A 19121-nucleotide genomic window follows, 5' to 3' on the forward strand; every position below is an offset into this window, starting at 1 on the left:
TTTCTTCCTGGTGTCTTGCTGCCAGGAGGTTGATTGACATCTCAGCAGCTCACACTCATCTCAGGTGCAGTGTGGGCCATGCCAGAACAGGAAAGAGATTCACATTATCTCTGGGCAATGTCCACTGGCCATTCCCAGATACCAGATGTTTCTATCCAGGAGGCTTTCATGCATGGTGACCCCCATGCATCCTATAGATGGCTCCTGACACAACTTAATTTCATTTCCAGAAGGACTGCCATTGTAGTATGATTTAAGTTACTGAAAGTTACTGGCTGACTCCTTCCTTAAAGGTATTGACTGATCTCGCACACTGGCTGAGGATCCATATGAAGGACATTGTATATTAGGGATATGAAAAATCAGCAAATCTCTGGTTATCACATGTGCCTGAAGTAATGACCTAGAATCTTGGGGAATCAGAAGAAGCCACTAGCTTTCCCATTGCTCTCTCAGGTCTCTACATACAATACTGCAAGATCACATTAAAAGTAGAATAAATGCTCAGTACATATATGAATATACCATGGTGATTTCACTATTATGTATATCTGTAAAGCACTGATTAAAAAACAATAAATAAATAGAAGAAAGACCAGTAGAGGAGAGGAAGGAAAAGAGGAGGATAAAGAAGGGGATGGAAGAGGAAGTACTGGGAACTGAAAAGGGGCACATATCACTATGGGTGCATATCCCATGCACATATCATTGTGTTATAATGACTCCCCTCTCCCCAAAAAGAATAATAAAATCTCCTGGAATCTTTCCACGTTTTAAATACAAATTCTCATTTTGGTTTCTGCCTCAATAATGTGTCCAATATTGCCATTGGGATATTTATCAGAGTTGAATCCACAGGGGGTATGAAAATAAAGGCTAATAACAAAATATTAGAGAAGAAAATTAAAATTTTTTTCAGTCTTTTAAGCATGAAAAGACCAATATTTGGCAGATAAAAGGAGAAAAGGGGTATGATAACAAAGGAGAGGTATCTTAAATCATACTACAATTGCAGTACATACCATATCTGTTGGGAGGGCAGATACTCATATTATTTAATAGAGGAGAAGTGAGCTATCTCTGGAGGAAGATCATTTAGATGCTCTACTTTATATAAACAATATCTGGCTTCAAAACAATTCAATGTGCAGAGAGACCAAAATGTGACCAATTATAAATATGAAGGAAAAACATGTAACATAAATAGACATAAAAATGGCTCAAATATTGGAGTTAGAATATGAGGAATTTAAAATTACAATGACCAATATTTAAAGAAAGTAGGGTATTTAGATCAAAAGCACAAAAATGTAAAATTTCAATACAGGATCACTGTTCATAAATAAAAATTGGACATTTTAAATCTGAAAAAATAGAGTATTAGAAAAACAAAATTCATTGGCTAATTTTGATAGAAAAATAAACAGAAGATAAAATTAGTAAACTTTAAAAAAGTCAGATCAATAGAAATTTCCAAACTGAAACAAAGAAAAACTTGTAAAAACATGACATAGTGTAAGAGACATAGACATGACTGAATAAAAAGGCTATATAAAATAAATTCTGCTGGCATTAATAAGATTATAAGAGGACTGGTGATGTGGCTCTGTGGTTAAGCGCTCCTGGGTTGAATCCTCAGTACAAAAAAAAAAAAAAAAATCCTGAGAGGCTATCATGAACACTGTGAGTGTTGTGTCAATAAATTGATACTCTAGATAAATTGGTCAAATCACTTAAAGTATACAACTTGTCAATATTGGCAAATTAAGAATTTTTAAAAAATGGAATGGCTCCCTGCCCCTTAAAGAGATGAAATTCATAAGTGTAAAACTTATGGCAAAAGCAATGAAAACAATAGCTCCCAGCCAGGATGGATCTACAGGGCAATATTTACCAGTATTTAAAGTAGTCATATTACGTTTCTATACTTTATGCTAGAATGCATAAGTACTTACCAACTGATCTTATAAAGGCAATACACTTTGTTTTATTCTTTTTTGTGGTACTGGAGATTAAACCTAGAGGTAATTTACACTTACCTACATCCCCAGTCCTTTTTATTTCATTTTAAGATAGGTCTCACACCAAGATGTCCACGCTAACCTCAAACTTGCGAGCCTCCTCTCATAGCCTTCTGAGTTGTTGGGATTACAGAAATGTACCACCATGCCTGGCTAGTGATTTAGTATTACTTTAAAAATTTGATAATGTTATAAAAATGGAAATGAATAATTCAGTCTCTTTCCAAAATGTACATGTTAAAATGCTAAATTAAATAATGCTAATAAGTCATACTTATCATGATCAGTAGGTTTTATTCCAGGACTTGGAGATTATTTTATTTTTCACATTTGAAAAATAAATTAGTTTAAATGACTACATTAACAAAATTAAGGACAGATTAATCATTAAAATATGAAACAATTACTTGGTTAAATTCAACATGCCCTCAAATAAAAATGCTTAACAATAATGCGCCAATTAAAGAAAAATTTTAAAAATTCTTAACATACTATGAATATAGGAAACTTCCTTCGTATGATAAAGGGTAAGTATGAAGGGCATAAAACAAGCACCATATTCAGTGGCAAAATATCAAAAACTTCCTCTGAGATTAAAAACATTTCAATATACTTCCTGCTTAGAATTGATTTTGCTATTCTGGGTCTTTTATTTTTCCATATGAATTTCATGATTGCTTTATCTATTTCTACAAGAAATGCCGTTGGGATTTTGATTGGCATTGAATTAAACCTATGGAGAACTTTTTGTAATATCACCATTTTGATAATGTTAGTTCTGCCTATCCATGAACAGGGTATATTTTTCCATCTTCTAAGATCCTCTTCTATTTCTCTCTTTAGGGTTCTATAGTTTTCATTGTATAAGTCTTTCACCTCTTTTGTTAGGTTAATTCCCAAGTATTTTATTTTTTTGAGGATATTGTGAATGGAGTGTTTTCCCTCATTTCCATTTCAGAAGTTTTGTCGCTGATATACAGAATTGCTTTGATTTATGTGAGTTGATTTTATATCCTGCCACTTTGCTGAATTCATTTATTAGTTCTAGTAGTTTTTTTGTAGACCCTTTTGGGTCTTCTAGGTATAGAGTCATGTCATCCACAAATAGTGATAATTTAAGTTCTTCTTTTCCTATTTTTATGCCTTTAATTTCTTTCGTCTGTCTAATTGCACTGGCCAGTGTTTCGAGAACTATATTGAATAGAAGTGGTGATAGAGGGCATGCCTGTCTTGTTCCAGATTTTAGAGGGAATGCCTTCAATTTTTCTCCATTCAGAATGATGCTAGCCTGAGGCTTAGCATAGATAGCTTTTACAATGTGGAGGTAAGTTCCTGTTATCCCTAGATTTTCTAATGTTTTGAGCATAAAGGGATGCTGTACTTTGTCAAATGCTTTTTCTGCGTCTATCGAGATGATCATGTGGTTCTTATCTTTAAGTCTATTGATGTGGTGAATAACATTTATTGATTTCCGTATATTGAACCATCCTTCATCCCAGGGATGAATCCTACTTGATCATGGTGCACAATTTTTTTGATGTGCCTTTGTATCCGATTCGCCAGAATTTTATTGAGGATTTTTGCATCTAGGTTCATCAGGGATATTGGTCTGTAGTTTTCTTTCTTTGAGGTGTCTCTGTCTGGTTTCGGAATCAGGGTGATGTTGGCCTCATAGAATGAATTTGGTAGAGCTCCTTCTTTTTCTATTTCCTGAAATAACTTGAAAAGTATTGGTATTAATTCTTCTTTAAATGTTTTGTAAAACTCCGCTGTGTACCCATCCGGTCCTGGGCTTTTCTTGGTTGGTAGTCTTTTGATTGCTTCTTCTATTTCATCTATTGATATTGGTCTGTTTAAATTGTGTGTATCCTCCTGACTCAGTCTGGGCAAATCATATGCCCTAAGAAATTGATCAATGTCTTCAATATCTTCTATTTTATTGGAATATAGGTTTTCAAAATAATTTCTAATTGTCTTCTGTATTTCTGTAGCATCTGTTGTGATATTGCCTTTTTCATCTCGTATGTTAGTAATTTGAGTTCTCTCTTCTCTTCGTTAGCATGGCTAAGGGTCTGTCGATCTTATTTATTTTTTCAAGGAACCAACTTTTAGTTTTGTTAATTTTATCAATAGTTTATTTGTTTCAATTTTGTTGATTTCTGTTCTGATTTTAATTACCTCTTGCCTTCTGCTACATTTGCTGTTGTTTTGCTCTTCCTTTTCTAGGGCTTTGAGATGAAGTGTGAGCTCATTTATTTGTTGGTTTTTCCTTTTTTTGAGGAATGACCTCCAGGCGATGAAATTCCCTCTTAAAACTGCTTTCATTGTGTCCCATAGATTCCGATATGCTGTGTCTGTATTTTCATTTATCTATAAGAATTTTTGATTTCCTCCTTTATGTCTTCTGTAACCAATTGATCATTCAGTAACATATTGTTCATTTTCCATGTGATGTAGGATTTTTCCTTCCTTTTCTTATCATTGATTTCCAGTTTCATTCCATTATGATCAGATAAAATGCTTGGTATTATCTCCACCCCTGTATATTTACTTAGGGTTGCCCTATGGCATAATATATGGTCTATTTTTGAGAAGGATCCATGTGCTGCTGAGAAAAAAGTATATCCATTTGATGATGGTTGATATATTCTATATATGTCAGTTAAGTCTAGGTTGTTGATTGTGATATTGAGTTCTATAGTTTCTTTATTCAACTTTTGTTTGGAGGATCTGTCCAATGGTGAGAGAGGTGTGTTGAAGTCACCCATAATTATTGTGTTGTGGTCTATTTGTTTCTTGAACTTGAGGAGAATTTGTTTTATGAATATCGCAGCACCATTATTTGGTGCATAAATATTGCTAATTGTTATGTCTTGTTGGTGAATGGTTCCTTTTAACAGTATATAATGTCCTTCCTTATCCCTTTTGATTAACTTAGTCTTGAAGTCGATTTTTTTTTCGATATGAGGATGGCCACCCCTGCTTGCTTTCGAGGACCGTGTGCGTGGTATATTTTTTCCCAACCTTTCACCTGCAGCCTGTGTATGTCTTTTCCAATCAGATGTGTCTCCTGGAGGCAGCATATTGTTGGATTTTTTTTTTAATCCATGTTACCAGCCTATTTTGCTTTATTGGAGAGTTTAAGCCATTAATGTTTAGAGTTACTATTGATGTATGGTTTGTACTTCCAACCATGTTTGATTATTTATCTTCTTTTAGTTTGTTTCTCCAAGGTTAGCTTTCCCGCCGCCCTCTGTCTTTATAGAGGCACTTCCCACTGATGGTTTGGTTATTGTTTTTCAATTCTTCCTGGTGTAGTGTTTTGCTCAAGATGCTTTGCAATGCTGGTGTTCTGGCTGCAAATTCTTTTAGCTTTTGTTTATCATGAAAGATTTTTATTTCGTTGTCATACCTGAAGCTTAATTTTGCTGGATACAGAATTCTTGGTTGGCTTCTATTGTCTTTCAGTGTTTGAAATACATTGTTCCAGGATCTTCTTGCTTTCAGCGTCTGTGATGAAAAATCTGTTGTTAACCTTATTGGTTTACCCCTGAATGTGATCTGCCTCCTTTCTCTTGTAGCTTTTAATATTTTCTCTTTGTTCTGTATATTGGATATCTTCGTAACAATGTGTCTTGGCATTGGTCTACTGTGATTTTGTGTGCTCGGTGTCCTGTATGCATCTATAATTTGTATATCCCTTTCCTTTTTTTTATTTCTGGAAAGTTTTCTATAATCATTTCATTCAGCAGATTACTCATTCCCTTGGTTTGAAGCTCTGTACCTTCCTCTATCCCGATGACTCGTAGGTTTGGTTTTTTTATTTTATCCCATATCTCTTGGATGTTTTTCTTGTGATTTTTAACCAGCCTTTCTGAGTTGGCTAGGCTCTTTTGAAGATGATATATTTTGTCTTCATTATCTGACATTCTGGCTTCTACTTGCTACACTCTGTTAGTGATACTCTCAATTGAGCTTTTAATGTGGTTTATCGTTTCCTTCATTTCTAGAATTATTGTTTGATTTTTTAATAATCTCTATCTCCTGATAAAGATGCTTAACTTCTTCTTTTATCTGTTTATGTAATTCATTTTCAATGTGTCTTTCACTGTTTGGATTTGCTGTCTCGTATCCTCTTTAAGGTTCCATTCCATCTGTCTAAGGTATTCCTTGAGTTCTTTATGTGACCATTTTTCTGTTGACTCTAGGTCCTCCTGAATATTTAGGCTGTCCTTCATTGTTTGTTGTCCTTTTCTTCCTTGCTTTTTTATGCTGCTCATGTTACTTCTTGTTCTGTTTGACTGCTGAGTTACTGTTTACTCTTGTAAATTTATTTGAAGGTTGAGAGGAAAGATATTAGAAGGGCAGGGAAGATGTCACTAAAGAGAATAAGAGTAGGCAGGTAGAATTCAAGGAAGGGGGAATAAGAAAATTCAAAAGAAATGAAAAGACAAAAGAAACAAAAACAAACTAACAAAAATTAGAAAATAAAGAAAGAAAAAAATTTTTTACAAAAGTAATGATAATAAAAAATTGAAAATGAAAATTAAAAAAATAATAATAAAATAAAAAAATTTTTAAAAGTTAAAAACATTAAAAAAAGTTAAAGAACAACGACAAAAAAAATTGAAAATGAAAGAAAAAGGAAAAAAAAAGAAAAAGAAAAAAAATGATAATAATAATAATAAGTGTAGTCCTAGAGTTTGATTAACTTCTCTTCCAATTAGGTGGAGCTGTGGCCACTGGGTCAACCTTCTCCTCTCAATAGGTGGAAACCAATCACTGTGCAGCAGCTCTTCCTCCCAGACTGGGAGGGTCTCCAAACCTGAGTGCCTAGGGCCTTCTCTTTTGGTTCCCAAAGCCAGGCCATGCTCACCTGTGACGCCCAACACAATACTGGCTACACGCCAGGTCTGCTATTCCTGGGAGCCCTGTTTTCATGAACGCCTGGGCTCACTCTCCCTATTTGCCTCCCTCAGACCCCAAGATTGTAGAGCCTGAGGCTGAGAACCCCCAGGAATTTGCTTGCCCTCGAGTAGCCACGCCCCCGGTAGCTGGTGCAAGAGACCTCAGTTGTCAGCACTGGTGGGAGCGGTAGCCGGGAGTTTCGTGCCGCGAGTCGCGCACCACTCCTGATTCCCTTGGTCTGGCTATCGCTCTCACAGGAGAGCTGGGAGGGGCCCTTAAGGTTTCCCCCACTGTGTGGCGAGAGGTGGCTAGGGGATTACACACCTGTCTCCTGGTTTCAATGCAGTTATCTCCTCCGCCAGTGACATCAGTTCTCTGCCAAGGTGGTATCCCATGCAAATGTGACCCTTCGTTCCCTTTGCCGGGTGACCAATGCAACAGGTGGGTCATGACTGTCTCTCCCAATCCCTGTTTCAGTCATGTGGCCACTGCCTATGAAGGCTCAGTTGGCTTTTACCTCTAAGTTCAGAAGGGTCGACCAGTTATTTCAGCGGGATCGTTAGTGCTGAGTCATGAGAAGCAGGCGAACCGGAGCTTGAATGCAGCCGATCTGGGCTCAGTGTGTGTTTTCTGAGGGGCCCAGACTGTCAGCTCAGCATTGCATAGTGATCCTGAGCAAACACCCTTTAGATAATTTACGGCTCCCCATGCTCAAGCAGTTGAAGAGGTCAGAGACTTGATCTCTCCGCACCTGCCGCCATGTTAGATCTCCTCAATGATATTCATGTTACCCTTACAGCTTCCTGGCATAAGCGAGATCTTGGGATTATACAAACTACTGCTTCCGTTTCCAGTCCAGATTTCTAGAAATGAAACCCTGCCGCCATTGCCTCCGCCTCTGGGCCACACTCACGGGCGCCGCCGTGGCCAACGGCGCTCGTCCGCGACCTTAGCGGCGCCACCGCGGCCTCAACCACTCCTCGGCCAGGTGCCCGGCCCCTGGGGCCCAAGTGGCTGCCGCCACGGCTCTCCAGCCCCCTTCTCGGGAGCACGGGTCCCCTCACAGGGGGATGCAGAATGACCCCAGAAGAGGCTCTGTCCAAAGGTGCAGCGGTGTACAGGTGACCGAGGCGCTTGAGGCCGTGGTCCAGCCTTCGGAGGACAGGGCTCGGCAGTTTCAACCTCTAGATGAGGCTGCTGGACAATGTAGACAGAGCCATCAAGACACCAAGCAGAAAGCAAATGGCGGCTCCCACGGAGTGGATTTTCGGCACTGAAACCACAGCACAGCCAACAATCCCAATCCACAAACTCTCCCTGTATAGAAAATATTTAAAAAAAAATTGGCGGGGCGCACTGAGCTTTCTTTGCCTCAGGTACTTACAATCCTCTGCTGATTACATATTCAGGTTCTCTGCCCAGAGCAAAGTGAAAGAGGAAGCAGATGGGAGCAAACCGCCCGTAGCTCTGAGCAGCAAAGCGTCCAGGAGCCAAGCGTCACTTTTTCAGTCTCTTTGTACTTCCTGCTGCTTGGTAAAGTGTTCCGCTACAGATTAATGGTGAAAGGAGCTCTAACAAGCTGCGCGAAATCTCGATTAAAGCCTCTGATCTGAGCACGACACTCAGCGCTTCAGCAACCCCCGTACGCAGCGGCCATCTTCAGGGCTTCTGATATTGTAATGCACATTTAAGTAATGTCCTTTATGATTCCGTGAAAGATGTGGTAGGCTGTTCTCTGTAACTTGATTTTGTTTGGCCATTTGTATCCTCTTCTTTCCCCTGTTCCATCTTTAGTTTCAAAACAACAAAACTGGGGAAACCAATTCTTGCTGTAATCAGAGCCTGAGCAAACTAAGCCTTGACTGAAGCCTTGAAGGTTTTACCAGTTTATAATGACATTCAAGCTATTTTTCTGGGTGGACCTAAATTGGCTTTTTGTATATAACTATGAAGTAGTTAGCCTAGCAGTTTAGTTTTTTATTCTCCCCTGAGGCTGGCTGAAAACTGCAGTTCTGGACCAGTATAGGCATATCTCCTTCTGGTTAACTGCTCTGGTAACTTACATACTCTTGGATAGAAAAATTCTCTGCCCTGACTCTAGAGAGAAAAAGCAACCATCTAGTCAGAAGTGGAAGCCAAGGAACATACTTTGAAGCTTCTCTTTGAAGGAGTACTTAATCTAAGTGTTAACCCTTGCAGGTAAATCAGTTTAATCCAATTGCTTTTCTCGCAGTTGTAGATCTCAACTTGAGCAAGCATCAGAATCAAGAGGAGGTCTGAGCCCCATTCTAACAATTTCTGATTCAATAGATCTGGGTTGGAACTTGAATGTTTGCACTTCTAAGTTCTCAGTTGCGCTTGATGCTGCTGACTCTTTTTTTGCTTACATGCAGGATGAATGACTGATAGCTACAGCACTTGCTAGGTGCATTTAAGAATGGCAATCTTGCTGTGAGGAAGTAGAGAAAAGAAGGCTTCCTTTGAATGACATGCTGAAAAGAAAACCTAGGGGAACAAAAAGACTTAGAAATGCAGATAGAAAATCTTGAATGTCAAACTTGCTCACAGGTGACATAACCAAAAACTAGATTTATAGTGATTTGGACCCTGGAAGCCAGTGAAAAAGAAATATCATGTGTCACATGTTTTCATGCTATTGTTGCTGTATTTGGAAAACCTCATTGACTGAAGGACCATGTGCCAGTTGTGTGTTTGCAAGAGTGAGTTCTAGAAATTTGCATACTTTGTAAAATATCCACTGAGTGCCTACTATGTACAAGTCAATGGACTAAGTGTTTTTATATGCATTATCACACTGAATTGAACTTATACAACTACTGCATGGGAAGAGACTTTCATCTTCTGTTTTCCAAATTAGAAACTGAGACTTGAAGTGGAAGGTAATTTGCTCAAGGTATAACTATATTTAAATTCAATTTCTTTTATACAGAGCCTACCATGCTATAAAAGTTGGTTCCTTTCCATTTGACTTTTGGGAGGTGGCACCATCAACCTGTAAATATATCCCATTTCCAAAGTAATGTTTAGTGAGCGTGTGTGTGTGTGTGTGTGTGTGTGTGCACGCACGCGCGTAAGTCCATGCCCATGTGTGCTATGCATGGGTATCTTAGAATAAAGATCTCATTCCAGGCATTTCAGCTTCTGATGAGGAAATGAAACTTCCTTGAAATGGTGACTTGTCCTTCATTGTCTCCAGGGAAAGAATGACCTCGTTTCAATTTTTTAAATAACAAAAATAATTTATTAACATTAATTTTATGTATTAATGGGATTTGTGGTGATATTTTCATAAATGCATACAGCCTGTGTCTATCATCTCTCTCTACCCTCTTCCTTTTCCCCAGCACACTTTCCAGTCCCTCATAATCGTCCCTCATAATCTCTATTCCATTTTCAGGTAGATTTTTGTTTGCCATTTATATTCCATATATTGGAGATAACACGTAGTAGTTGCCTGTGCCTGACTTATTTCATTTAACATAATGTTCTCCGATTGCCTTCCTTGATTCAGAAGACAGTATTTCATTTTTCATGGCTGGATAATACTCTGTTACATATATATGGCATATTTTTCTTATCATGTATCTGTTGATGACCACATGGACTGACTCCATATCTGAGCTATTGTAAAAAGGGTTGTGACAAACATGGGAATGCAGTATCTTCTGTTCAATAGAGATATATATCTGTATTCTGAAGTTTATGAGAAGTATTATATCAGTGGACAGAAATAGTCACATATTACAATTAATTCCTCCCTCAACCCTATACCTCTGAGAGTGAAGGGTATTATAGAACCAAGGGGTGCCATGAGGAATGTGGTAACAAAGAAGTGGGTGTGTAAATTTACATCTTCTGCCTCAATATACTACTTCCTTTCATGGCTCCTGATTCCCTGATCTCAGCAAAGCAGAGGCTGCTGGTTTGCAAGATCCCAATAAATGATGCACCGGGGTAGCACAACTTCAGGACTCCTGTGAGAATTGAGATGAGTGGCAGTACTGGATTTTTTCAGGGAGCACAAAAACAACAATGGGGAGAATGCCTCCAGACTTGTAAGGGCTTAATATGTGAACAAGGGGAACTAGGCATTCCATGTAAAATGTCCTTCTTTCAATGGCTACAGTCTGATTGGCTAGAATCTGATGGGATGGGGAGGGGAGTGTTTGGGAGGAGTGAGCCCAGGAGAGTGCAATTCAGCTCATACAAGGTATATGTCACTGGGGTATTTGGCCAGCACTGCTTGATCGAAAATCAACCTGAAGATATCCTATGAGAGCTGTTAAGAGAGGGGAGAAACCTTTGAGATTCACAGGTGAGAATCTCAGTTTCAACCTTTGTTTCTTGCTATGTACATTACAGTAGGGGGCAGAAGACCAGGAAAAGTTTTCCTTATGGCCAGAGTGACCAGCTCAAAGTGAATCAAGTCTACACTGTCTCAAGGGGAGCATCTCCATCTATACTCCATCAAGGGGAGCAAGTCCCCATTTACATTGGCTTAAGGCAAGTGACACCATCTACCCTGGCTCAAGTTGAGCGACTATATACTGAGTAGTAGAGGGAGGCACTGTGGCAATGGAGTCAGCCATCTAGAAACCTTGGAGAGGATAGCTACTGGGCTCTGGCTCTAGTCCTTAGGCCTTTCTCTAAAAAAAAAAAAAAAAACCCGCAATTTTTTAAATCTTTGAAACAATTTATTATACAATGTTAAAAAACAATTTATTATACAATGTTAAAAAAAAAGAAAATGAAAATAAATTTCTCCCAAAGCCTGGAAGAAAGGACAAAGAGCAGGACAGGGGGAAGGAAGTGTCCCAGGAAAAGTCTCTATGATGTGTTCCACAGAAAAGTCTCTTAGGATGTGTCTTCGCAGGTGGGGGCAGAGGAGTCTTCTGGTGGATGCAGATGCGCTCCTGCCTGGCTCTGGGTGGAGAAGCCTGAGCCCGTCAGCTCACCTCACTTACACACCATGATGTCAGCAGCCGCACAGCTTAGCATCTTCCTGCTGTCCATCAGTTCTGTCTGTCTGGGTTGGGCGTTTCCACGGGAACCACTCTCTTTCTGGAGAGTGGCCCTCGGAAGCAGGGTATGCAGCATAGCTGCCGGAGGCATTTGGCAATCCTCCTCCTCACCCTCTTCCAACCCGGGATTCTGTCTGGGGGTTGCCTTGTGGAGGTCTCTTGGGAGGGTGAGGGGCTGGGCACTGGGTCAGGCTGGGAGGCTAGGCTGGGAGGCAGTGTGTCCTTGAGGAAGCGGCGTGTGATGGTGGACATGCTGGCACTTCTAGCAGGCTGCTGCTGCTGCTCACAGGGCAAGGGAAGGGCAGGCTCACTGGGAAACTTCTTGTGGCAGACCCAGGGAGGATCCTTAGGGCCTGGGTAATGCTTGGGCTTCACCTGGGCTGTGGAGGCCTCCCCTTGGGTGCTCTGGTGCTGGAGGATGCGGTAAGTGGCCATTGCATCATTGAATTTCCTTCTCACCACCGACACCCAGGTGTTATAGTGGTCATAACCCATGTTGATCATAGTTTTCAAGATTGTGAGGTCCGGGAGTTTGGGGAGTACCTCACAAGGAGAACTGGGTGAAGCTTCCTCCCCCTGGGTCAGCCACGGGTGCCCCATTACCTGTTCTATGGTGGGCCTCTGCTTGGGGTCCACTTTGAGTATCTCTCGGATGAGGCTCTTGGCTTCCTTGGAGACATGTGAAGGAATGATGTACCTGCCCAACCTGATGAGTTTCTTCAGCTTGCTATCGGTGCTTGCCTCAAACGGCCATATCCCTGTGAGCATTGAATAGAGGACCACACCCAAGCTCCAGATGTCTGCCGGTGGGCCCTCATATTCTTGATGACAGATAATTTCTGGGGGAACATAGAGGAGAGTGCCAAAGAATTTATTCAGCTTCTTTCCAGCTGTGACTCTGGTGCTCAGGCCAAAGTCAATGAGCTTCACATTGCGTTCGTCATCCACCATCACGTTCTCCGGCTTCAGGTCCAGGTGCACGATGCCCTTCTGGTGGCAGTACTGCACAGCCTGCCCGATCTGCCTAAACATTCTGCGGGCCTCCTCCTCCTCCATGCCAGTTGTTGGGATGAAATCCCAAAGCTCTCCCCCACCTGCGTGCTCCATGATGAGGTAGAGGTATTTCTGGGTCTCCATGACCTGAAAGAGGTGGATCACATTTGGGTGGTCCAATTCCGCCATCATCTCTGGTTCAGATTGCAAGGTGAATTTCGTGGCTCCTTTGGCCAAGACCTTCACTGCAACCTGTGTCCCAGTAAGAAGATGGCGGGCAAGTTTCAACTGGGCGAAGCCCCCTTCCCCAATGTCCTGCAGGACCATATAATGGTCCGTGAAGGCAGGCTCAGAGCAAGAGCTCTGCTCCTGCAGCTCTACTCTGCTCTGACTACACTGATCTGTCATCCTAAATAGGAACAAGGATGCTAGATAAACTAAAAAAAAATATAATAAACCAAAACAAAAAACTAAAACAAAAAACCAGAAAATGAAAGCAAAGAAAATAAAAGGGAGAAAAAGAAACCCAAATCAAAAAACCCAATATCCAAAGACCACAACCAGCCACCAATCACCAACCACCAACCGCCACCAAACGCTCTAACTATCTGGGAGTCCGACAGGTCACCACCAAGAGCTTCCTGTACTTATGGACAAAAAACCCAGCCACGGCCACTCTCTTATATACCCGCAGTTTGAGATCCCCTCACAGTGGCTCCTGTGAGGTCAGAGCCAGAAATGAGTCGGGCACACCCAGGCATAACCCCCAGGGGTCATCTCACTTTTGGGCCTCCAGGACTTTTCCAACTTTCATAATAACTTTCCAACTTTCATAATAGAACAAGAAAGGACCCTGGAAGGTCTTTTGCTTCAGTGGGTTTGGGAGACTGATATTTACTTGTTTAGAATTTAAAATTTGTACGATATTCATTTTGAGTCTAAAAATCTGTATTCACTTTGTGGCTTTGAATGGCCTCATTCTATCTATGCTCAAGATTCCTGCTTTTTATTGCTCTGGACTGAGCATCTTTCCTCCACTCGGCCCTTACTCCATGATGGACTACCTGTCCTTGGGCAGAGCAATGGAGTCAGCCATCTAGAAACTGAGACCTCTGGAACTGTTAGCCCCACAGAATCTTCTCCTCCAAGTTGTTCTTGTTGGATATTTTGGTCAAAGAGACAAGACAGATAATTAAAATATACCCATACATCACTGCATATCTTGATGAATGAAATTGTGGGTGTGGGTGTGTGTGTGTGTGTGTGTGCGCGCCCACACTTGTGCAGTTCTGGGAAGTGAACCAGGTTCTTGCACATACTGGAGAAACTCTTGTAATGTGCACATCCCATCCCTGGGGTTGGGGCTTTCTGGCCTAACCAGCTCTCAATCCTGTTACATTGAGGCTGAACTGAATACAGGAATTTTGAAGGGATACCTACATTCAAACCAGAGCACATGATAAACCAGAACCCATGGAATTGGTCCCCATTAGATGTGTCCTGTGTGAGGGAAGTCCTTCATGTTGCACTGAAGGATTAATATTAGATAGGAACTCACATCTTGATGGAGACAGAAAGAAACCTGGTAAAATAAATTAGTGACAATTATTAAAAAAAGCTAGTGCTATTTTTGTTTTCTACAAGACATAAGAGAATAATATGAAAGCACCCCAGTTTTCTTCTATAGTATCAAATAAATAGCATATATAACACTGTAACATGAATGAATGAGGGAGAGGTGTAGAAGAGGTACAGAAGCCTCATCTGTGTTCTACTGAAGTCATGTTGCTAAAGATTCACACCAGAGTGGCATCTCTTTCTCATGTTAAATGGAACCCCCATGGGAAACACAAGGAAGTCCTTCTAGAGCATACCCAACATGAGAGGTTAGGGAATTGAAATGTTTCACCACTATCATGAACTAAATAGGAGGAAAGGTAATCAAAGAAGCAAGGCATATTAAATAAAAGCTTGTTATGTTCTTCTCATAAGGACACAAGACATGCTGACCCAAGGGTCCATCCTCTTTGTCCTTATAAGGACAAAAGCCACAGCAAACCAAAGGCCTTGTCCTGATCTCCTTATAAGGACACATGCCATTCTAAACCAGGGCCCCTCCATGATCTCCTTATAAGGGCAGAAGTCAAGGTGATCCAGGGCCCCACCCAGATCTCCTTAAAAGGGCACAAACCAAGCTGAACCAAGACCCCACCCTGATCTCCATTTATGACACAAACCACACTGAACCAAGAGCCCCATCCTGATCTCTAGAGACAGAAAGACCCCTCCAGAGAAACCCAGAGCCTCCTCTTCCCAATGACATGTTACAAAGACAAAAGCTAGCAGATTTGAGCTCATAATCATCATTAGCACAGTGCTTGGTACATAGGCATCTCTCCATAATATCTGATAGCATATTAATGAATGCAAGAGTGAATGTATATGCTATAGCTAGCAACAGGAACCTCTCAACTTCTGACACTGAAATTCTCTATCTCCTGAGAGTAATAAAACTGTGCTTTGCTTAAGGTATATATTATCAAGTATCTACCTGAGCAGATGATTGATAAGAACCTGGGTTGATGTGTGACCTTGACAAACTACTTCAACTCTGTAAAACTCAGTTATTCATACAGAGCACTCACAGTACATAGTAGGAGTTCAACATGTTCGTTCCTTCAGTAGAGAGATTTATAGTCGCATCTGACTCTTCAGAGGAGTTTTTCAGAGGATATGTTCAGCCTTTAAAAACTGCCCAGTTCTACAGTGTACTATGTAACAGGGTAATTTGTTAAGAAAGTTGGGCTACGAAGGCAGTTGATTGAAACTTAGCACTAATAATATGGGAACTGCCTCTCTATTCTCACAACCTAACCTAGAAATCTAAAAGCTTTTTGTTCTTAGAATACTCTAAAGACAGCAAAACTCCCCAATTTATAGATTCTAACTCTCCATTACATTTCTGAGGGCTTGTGAATTGCCCTGACCTTCCATTTTTGAGAGTAGATTTTCTCCTTAGCCTTCCACTGTACTGGACCAAACTCTTAATTACTATTTATTATTAAATCCTCTTAAATTAAGATGTGGGAAAATGTGTGTCCTGTAATTTCATCAAGCTTGTAAAACTATGTTTATTCACAGGTAGAAAGCACAGAGTGTCTTTCATGTACTACATAAAACTGAAAGGTTAATAAAATAGGTACTTGTCACTCTGTTTTTCTATATGCTTAACAAAACACTGTTGAAATCTTGTTCCCAGGATGTGCTGTCCCCAACTGTGAACTGTTTGCTAATCTTGTTCCCAGAAAGTGCTGTCCCCAACTGCCAAACTGCAGGATGCACTCCCTCACTCAGTTGCAGGCAAACTGCCCACTCGCCCTGACCCATCAATGAACTTCCCTCCCTGCCCTCTCCAAGGAAAGTATATAAGCTCTGCTTAAGCTGTTCTCAGGGCTCTCTCTCTTTGCTCTAGTGAGCTCTGAGCCCCAGCATGCTGGTCCCCAAATAAACCCTTTTGCTGTTGCATGAGGCAGTCTCTTGTGGTCTCTTGCTCCGATGTTTTCCAGGTCCCTAACAAAACCACCATCAAATAACAGGAAATGCTACACTGCTCCCTGCAGTGCATGGGAACTGCTTGAAATGTCCTCCATAGGGGGCTGGGGATGTGGCTCAAGCGGTAGCGCGCTCGCCTTGTATGCGTGCGACCCGGGTTCGATCCTCAGCACCACATACCAACAAAGATGTTGTGTCCGCCGAGAACTAACAAATAAATATTAAAAATTCCCTCTCTCTCTCTCTCTCCCCTCTCTCACTCTCTCTTTAAAAAAAAAAAAAAAAAGAAATGTCCTCCATAGTACTAAGGTATTTGAAAATAGATTTATATTACATTACTAACATTGTATCAGTGGAAAAGTTTCCATGTACATGAATACAAAGACCTGCATTGCTAAACCTGAGAAACTAGTGAGGGGCAATGGTGGAATTAAAAAAAAAAAAGACAAACACATAGATATTGAGAGAAAGCTGGCATCAGGTGGAACACTGCATTCTGATGGAGAAAAGGATGACCCAGAGATGGAACAGGAAGTTTATTATATAGGGCCTCATAATCAGGAAGTTAATGACTATAGAGGCATTGTTGTTTGTGTCCTGGAAACTTACAGGGATAGAAACATTCTTGTAGCTATTTCACTATTGCAATGCTAGGAGCTTACTATGGCACTAAGAAAGCACATTGTCCTAAGTTTCTACTAAACTAAAGCCAAAAAAAAAAAAAAAGCAAAAAATAAATGAATAGAAATAAAAAAAAAAACTACAATATTCAAAGACCATAACCACCAGTAACTAGCCACCAACAAACATGCTAACTATCTGGGAGTCTGATAGGTTACAACCAAGAGCTTCCTGTACTTATTGACAAAACACCAGATGCGGTCATGCTCTTATATACCTGCAGTTTGAAATTCCCTCACAAGCCTGTCATCCCAGCCATTCGGGAGGCTGAGACAGGAGGATCATGAGTTCAAATCCAGCCTCAGTACAGTGAGACTCTGTCCCTAAATACAATGAAGGGCTGGGGATGTGGCTCAGGGGTTGAGTGCAGCTGAATTCAATCCCTGATACAAAAAAAAAAAAAAAAAAAAAAAAACCTCACAATGTCACAATGGCTCTTTGTGAGGTCAGAGCCAGACAACCACCCAGTGGTTATCTTATTATGGGCCTCCAGGGCTCTTCTCACTTTCATAATGTGAATAAGAAAGAACTCTGAAAGGGCTTTTGTTTCAGTGAGTTTTGGAGACTGATATTTTCTTGTTTAGAATTTAAAATCTGTAGGATACTTCAGTGGTCTTTTCATTTAGACTCTGAAAATCTGTAATCACTTTGTGGCTTTGAAAAATCTCATCACGTCTACACTCAAGTTTCTGCTTCTTTACTGCTCTGAACTGAGCAGCTTTCCTCCCCTGGACCCTTACCCCATGATGGACTACCTGTCCTTGGGAAGAGCAATGGAGTCAGCCATCTAGGAACCACAGCACATAATAAATAAGAGCCCAGTGAGTTGGCCCCCACTAGATGTGCCCTGTGTGAGGGGAGTGGTCCATGTTGCATTGAAGAACATTAGATAGGGACTAAGATCTTGATAAAGGCAGAAAGATCCCTGGTAAAGTTAGCGCTACTTTTCTTTTCTACAAGGGTGAGAATAGCGTATCAGAACACCCCAATTTTATTTCATGGTATAAATGCCATATAAATGCCATATGTAACACTGTAACATTAGTAACTGAGGAAGAAGGGTTGGAGAGCCATGTCTGTACATTGCTATGGATTCAGGCCAGAGTAGCATCTATTTCTCATGTTAAATGAAACTTCTGTGAGAGTCTCTTTCTTAGCCTGACCAGGCTTCTTTAGAAAATAGGTGTGTGGGTGCCAAGACCATGAGTCAGGACTCAGAGATCTTGGGACATGAGATGGCACTTGGGAGTTGAAGAAGTCACAGTGTAGGATGACAGGATTCTAATGGCACCCTATATCCTGTCCAGCAGGACATCAAAGCAACTCAGAGTAAACCAGAGTTGTGTCCTGGTTCAGCTGGTGTACACACACCTGGGACTGAGTACCAGAGATGGTGCATCCTGCCTGCCCTGCCAGAAACTGGTGAGCCTGAGTATCCTCTGGCTGTCAGTTGTAGCCAGTCAACATCTGGATTCACATCACCTCATCCACTGGCCCCAAATGTCCTACCATGTAAGAAGAAAAGGATGAAACAAGCATCTTCCCTCCCATAGTGTCACCCAGCAGCCGCTGGGAGATCCAGCTGTAGTCTTCTTTAACTGTTCATTTCTCAGGATGCAGCAGGACCTTCAACTAAGGTTTGTAATAATCACTTTTTTGAGCCCTTATTATGTCTTACACACTAGAAAGGATATGCATTCTCTATTTGAAACAACATAACAATCCCAAACTTAAGTATCAAGTATCCCAAACATTAGTACTGCTAAATATTATTCATTGGTTTTATACAGTGACAACTAAGTTTGAAAAATGCTGATCATCAATTCAGTGATATAAATGGTAATTCTCCAAAAATGGAATCCATGTAAAATTTTCCAACCTTAGTCCTAGGGCAACTTGGAGTAACTGGGTATTTTATGGAACA

The 19121-nt window shown here is 40.8% G+C and overlaps 1 protein-coding gene across 1 annotated transcript; it reads right to left on the minus strand.

Annotated features, from left to right (window-relative positions):
* Positions 1 to 11962: 11962 nt before the first annotated feature.
* On the minus strand, positions 11963 to 13372 carry LOC144255097 (sperm motility kinase-like). Its single transcript, XM_077799118.1, has one exon. It carries the CDS (start codon positions 13370 to 13372, stop codon positions 11963 to 11965), a length of 1410 nt encoding a protein of 469 aa, XP_077655244.1.
* Positions 13373 to 19121: the final 5749 nt, after the last annotated feature.

The sequence above is a fragment of the Urocitellus parryii genome, chromosome 5, assembly GCF_045843805.1.
Source record: "Urocitellus parryii isolate mUroPar1 chromosome 5, mUroPar1.hap1, whole genome shotgun sequence".
In the NCBI taxonomy this organism is placed as follows: Eukaryota; Metazoa; Chordata; class Mammalia; order Rodentia; family Sciuridae; genus Urocitellus; species Urocitellus parryii.

Bases quoted from the DNA above. Each gene is read 5' to 3' on its own strand.
- LOC144255097 (XM_077799118.1), bottom strand. From the start codon at position 13,372: ATGACAGATCAGTGTAGTCAGAGCAGAGTAGAGCTGCAGGAGCAGAGC.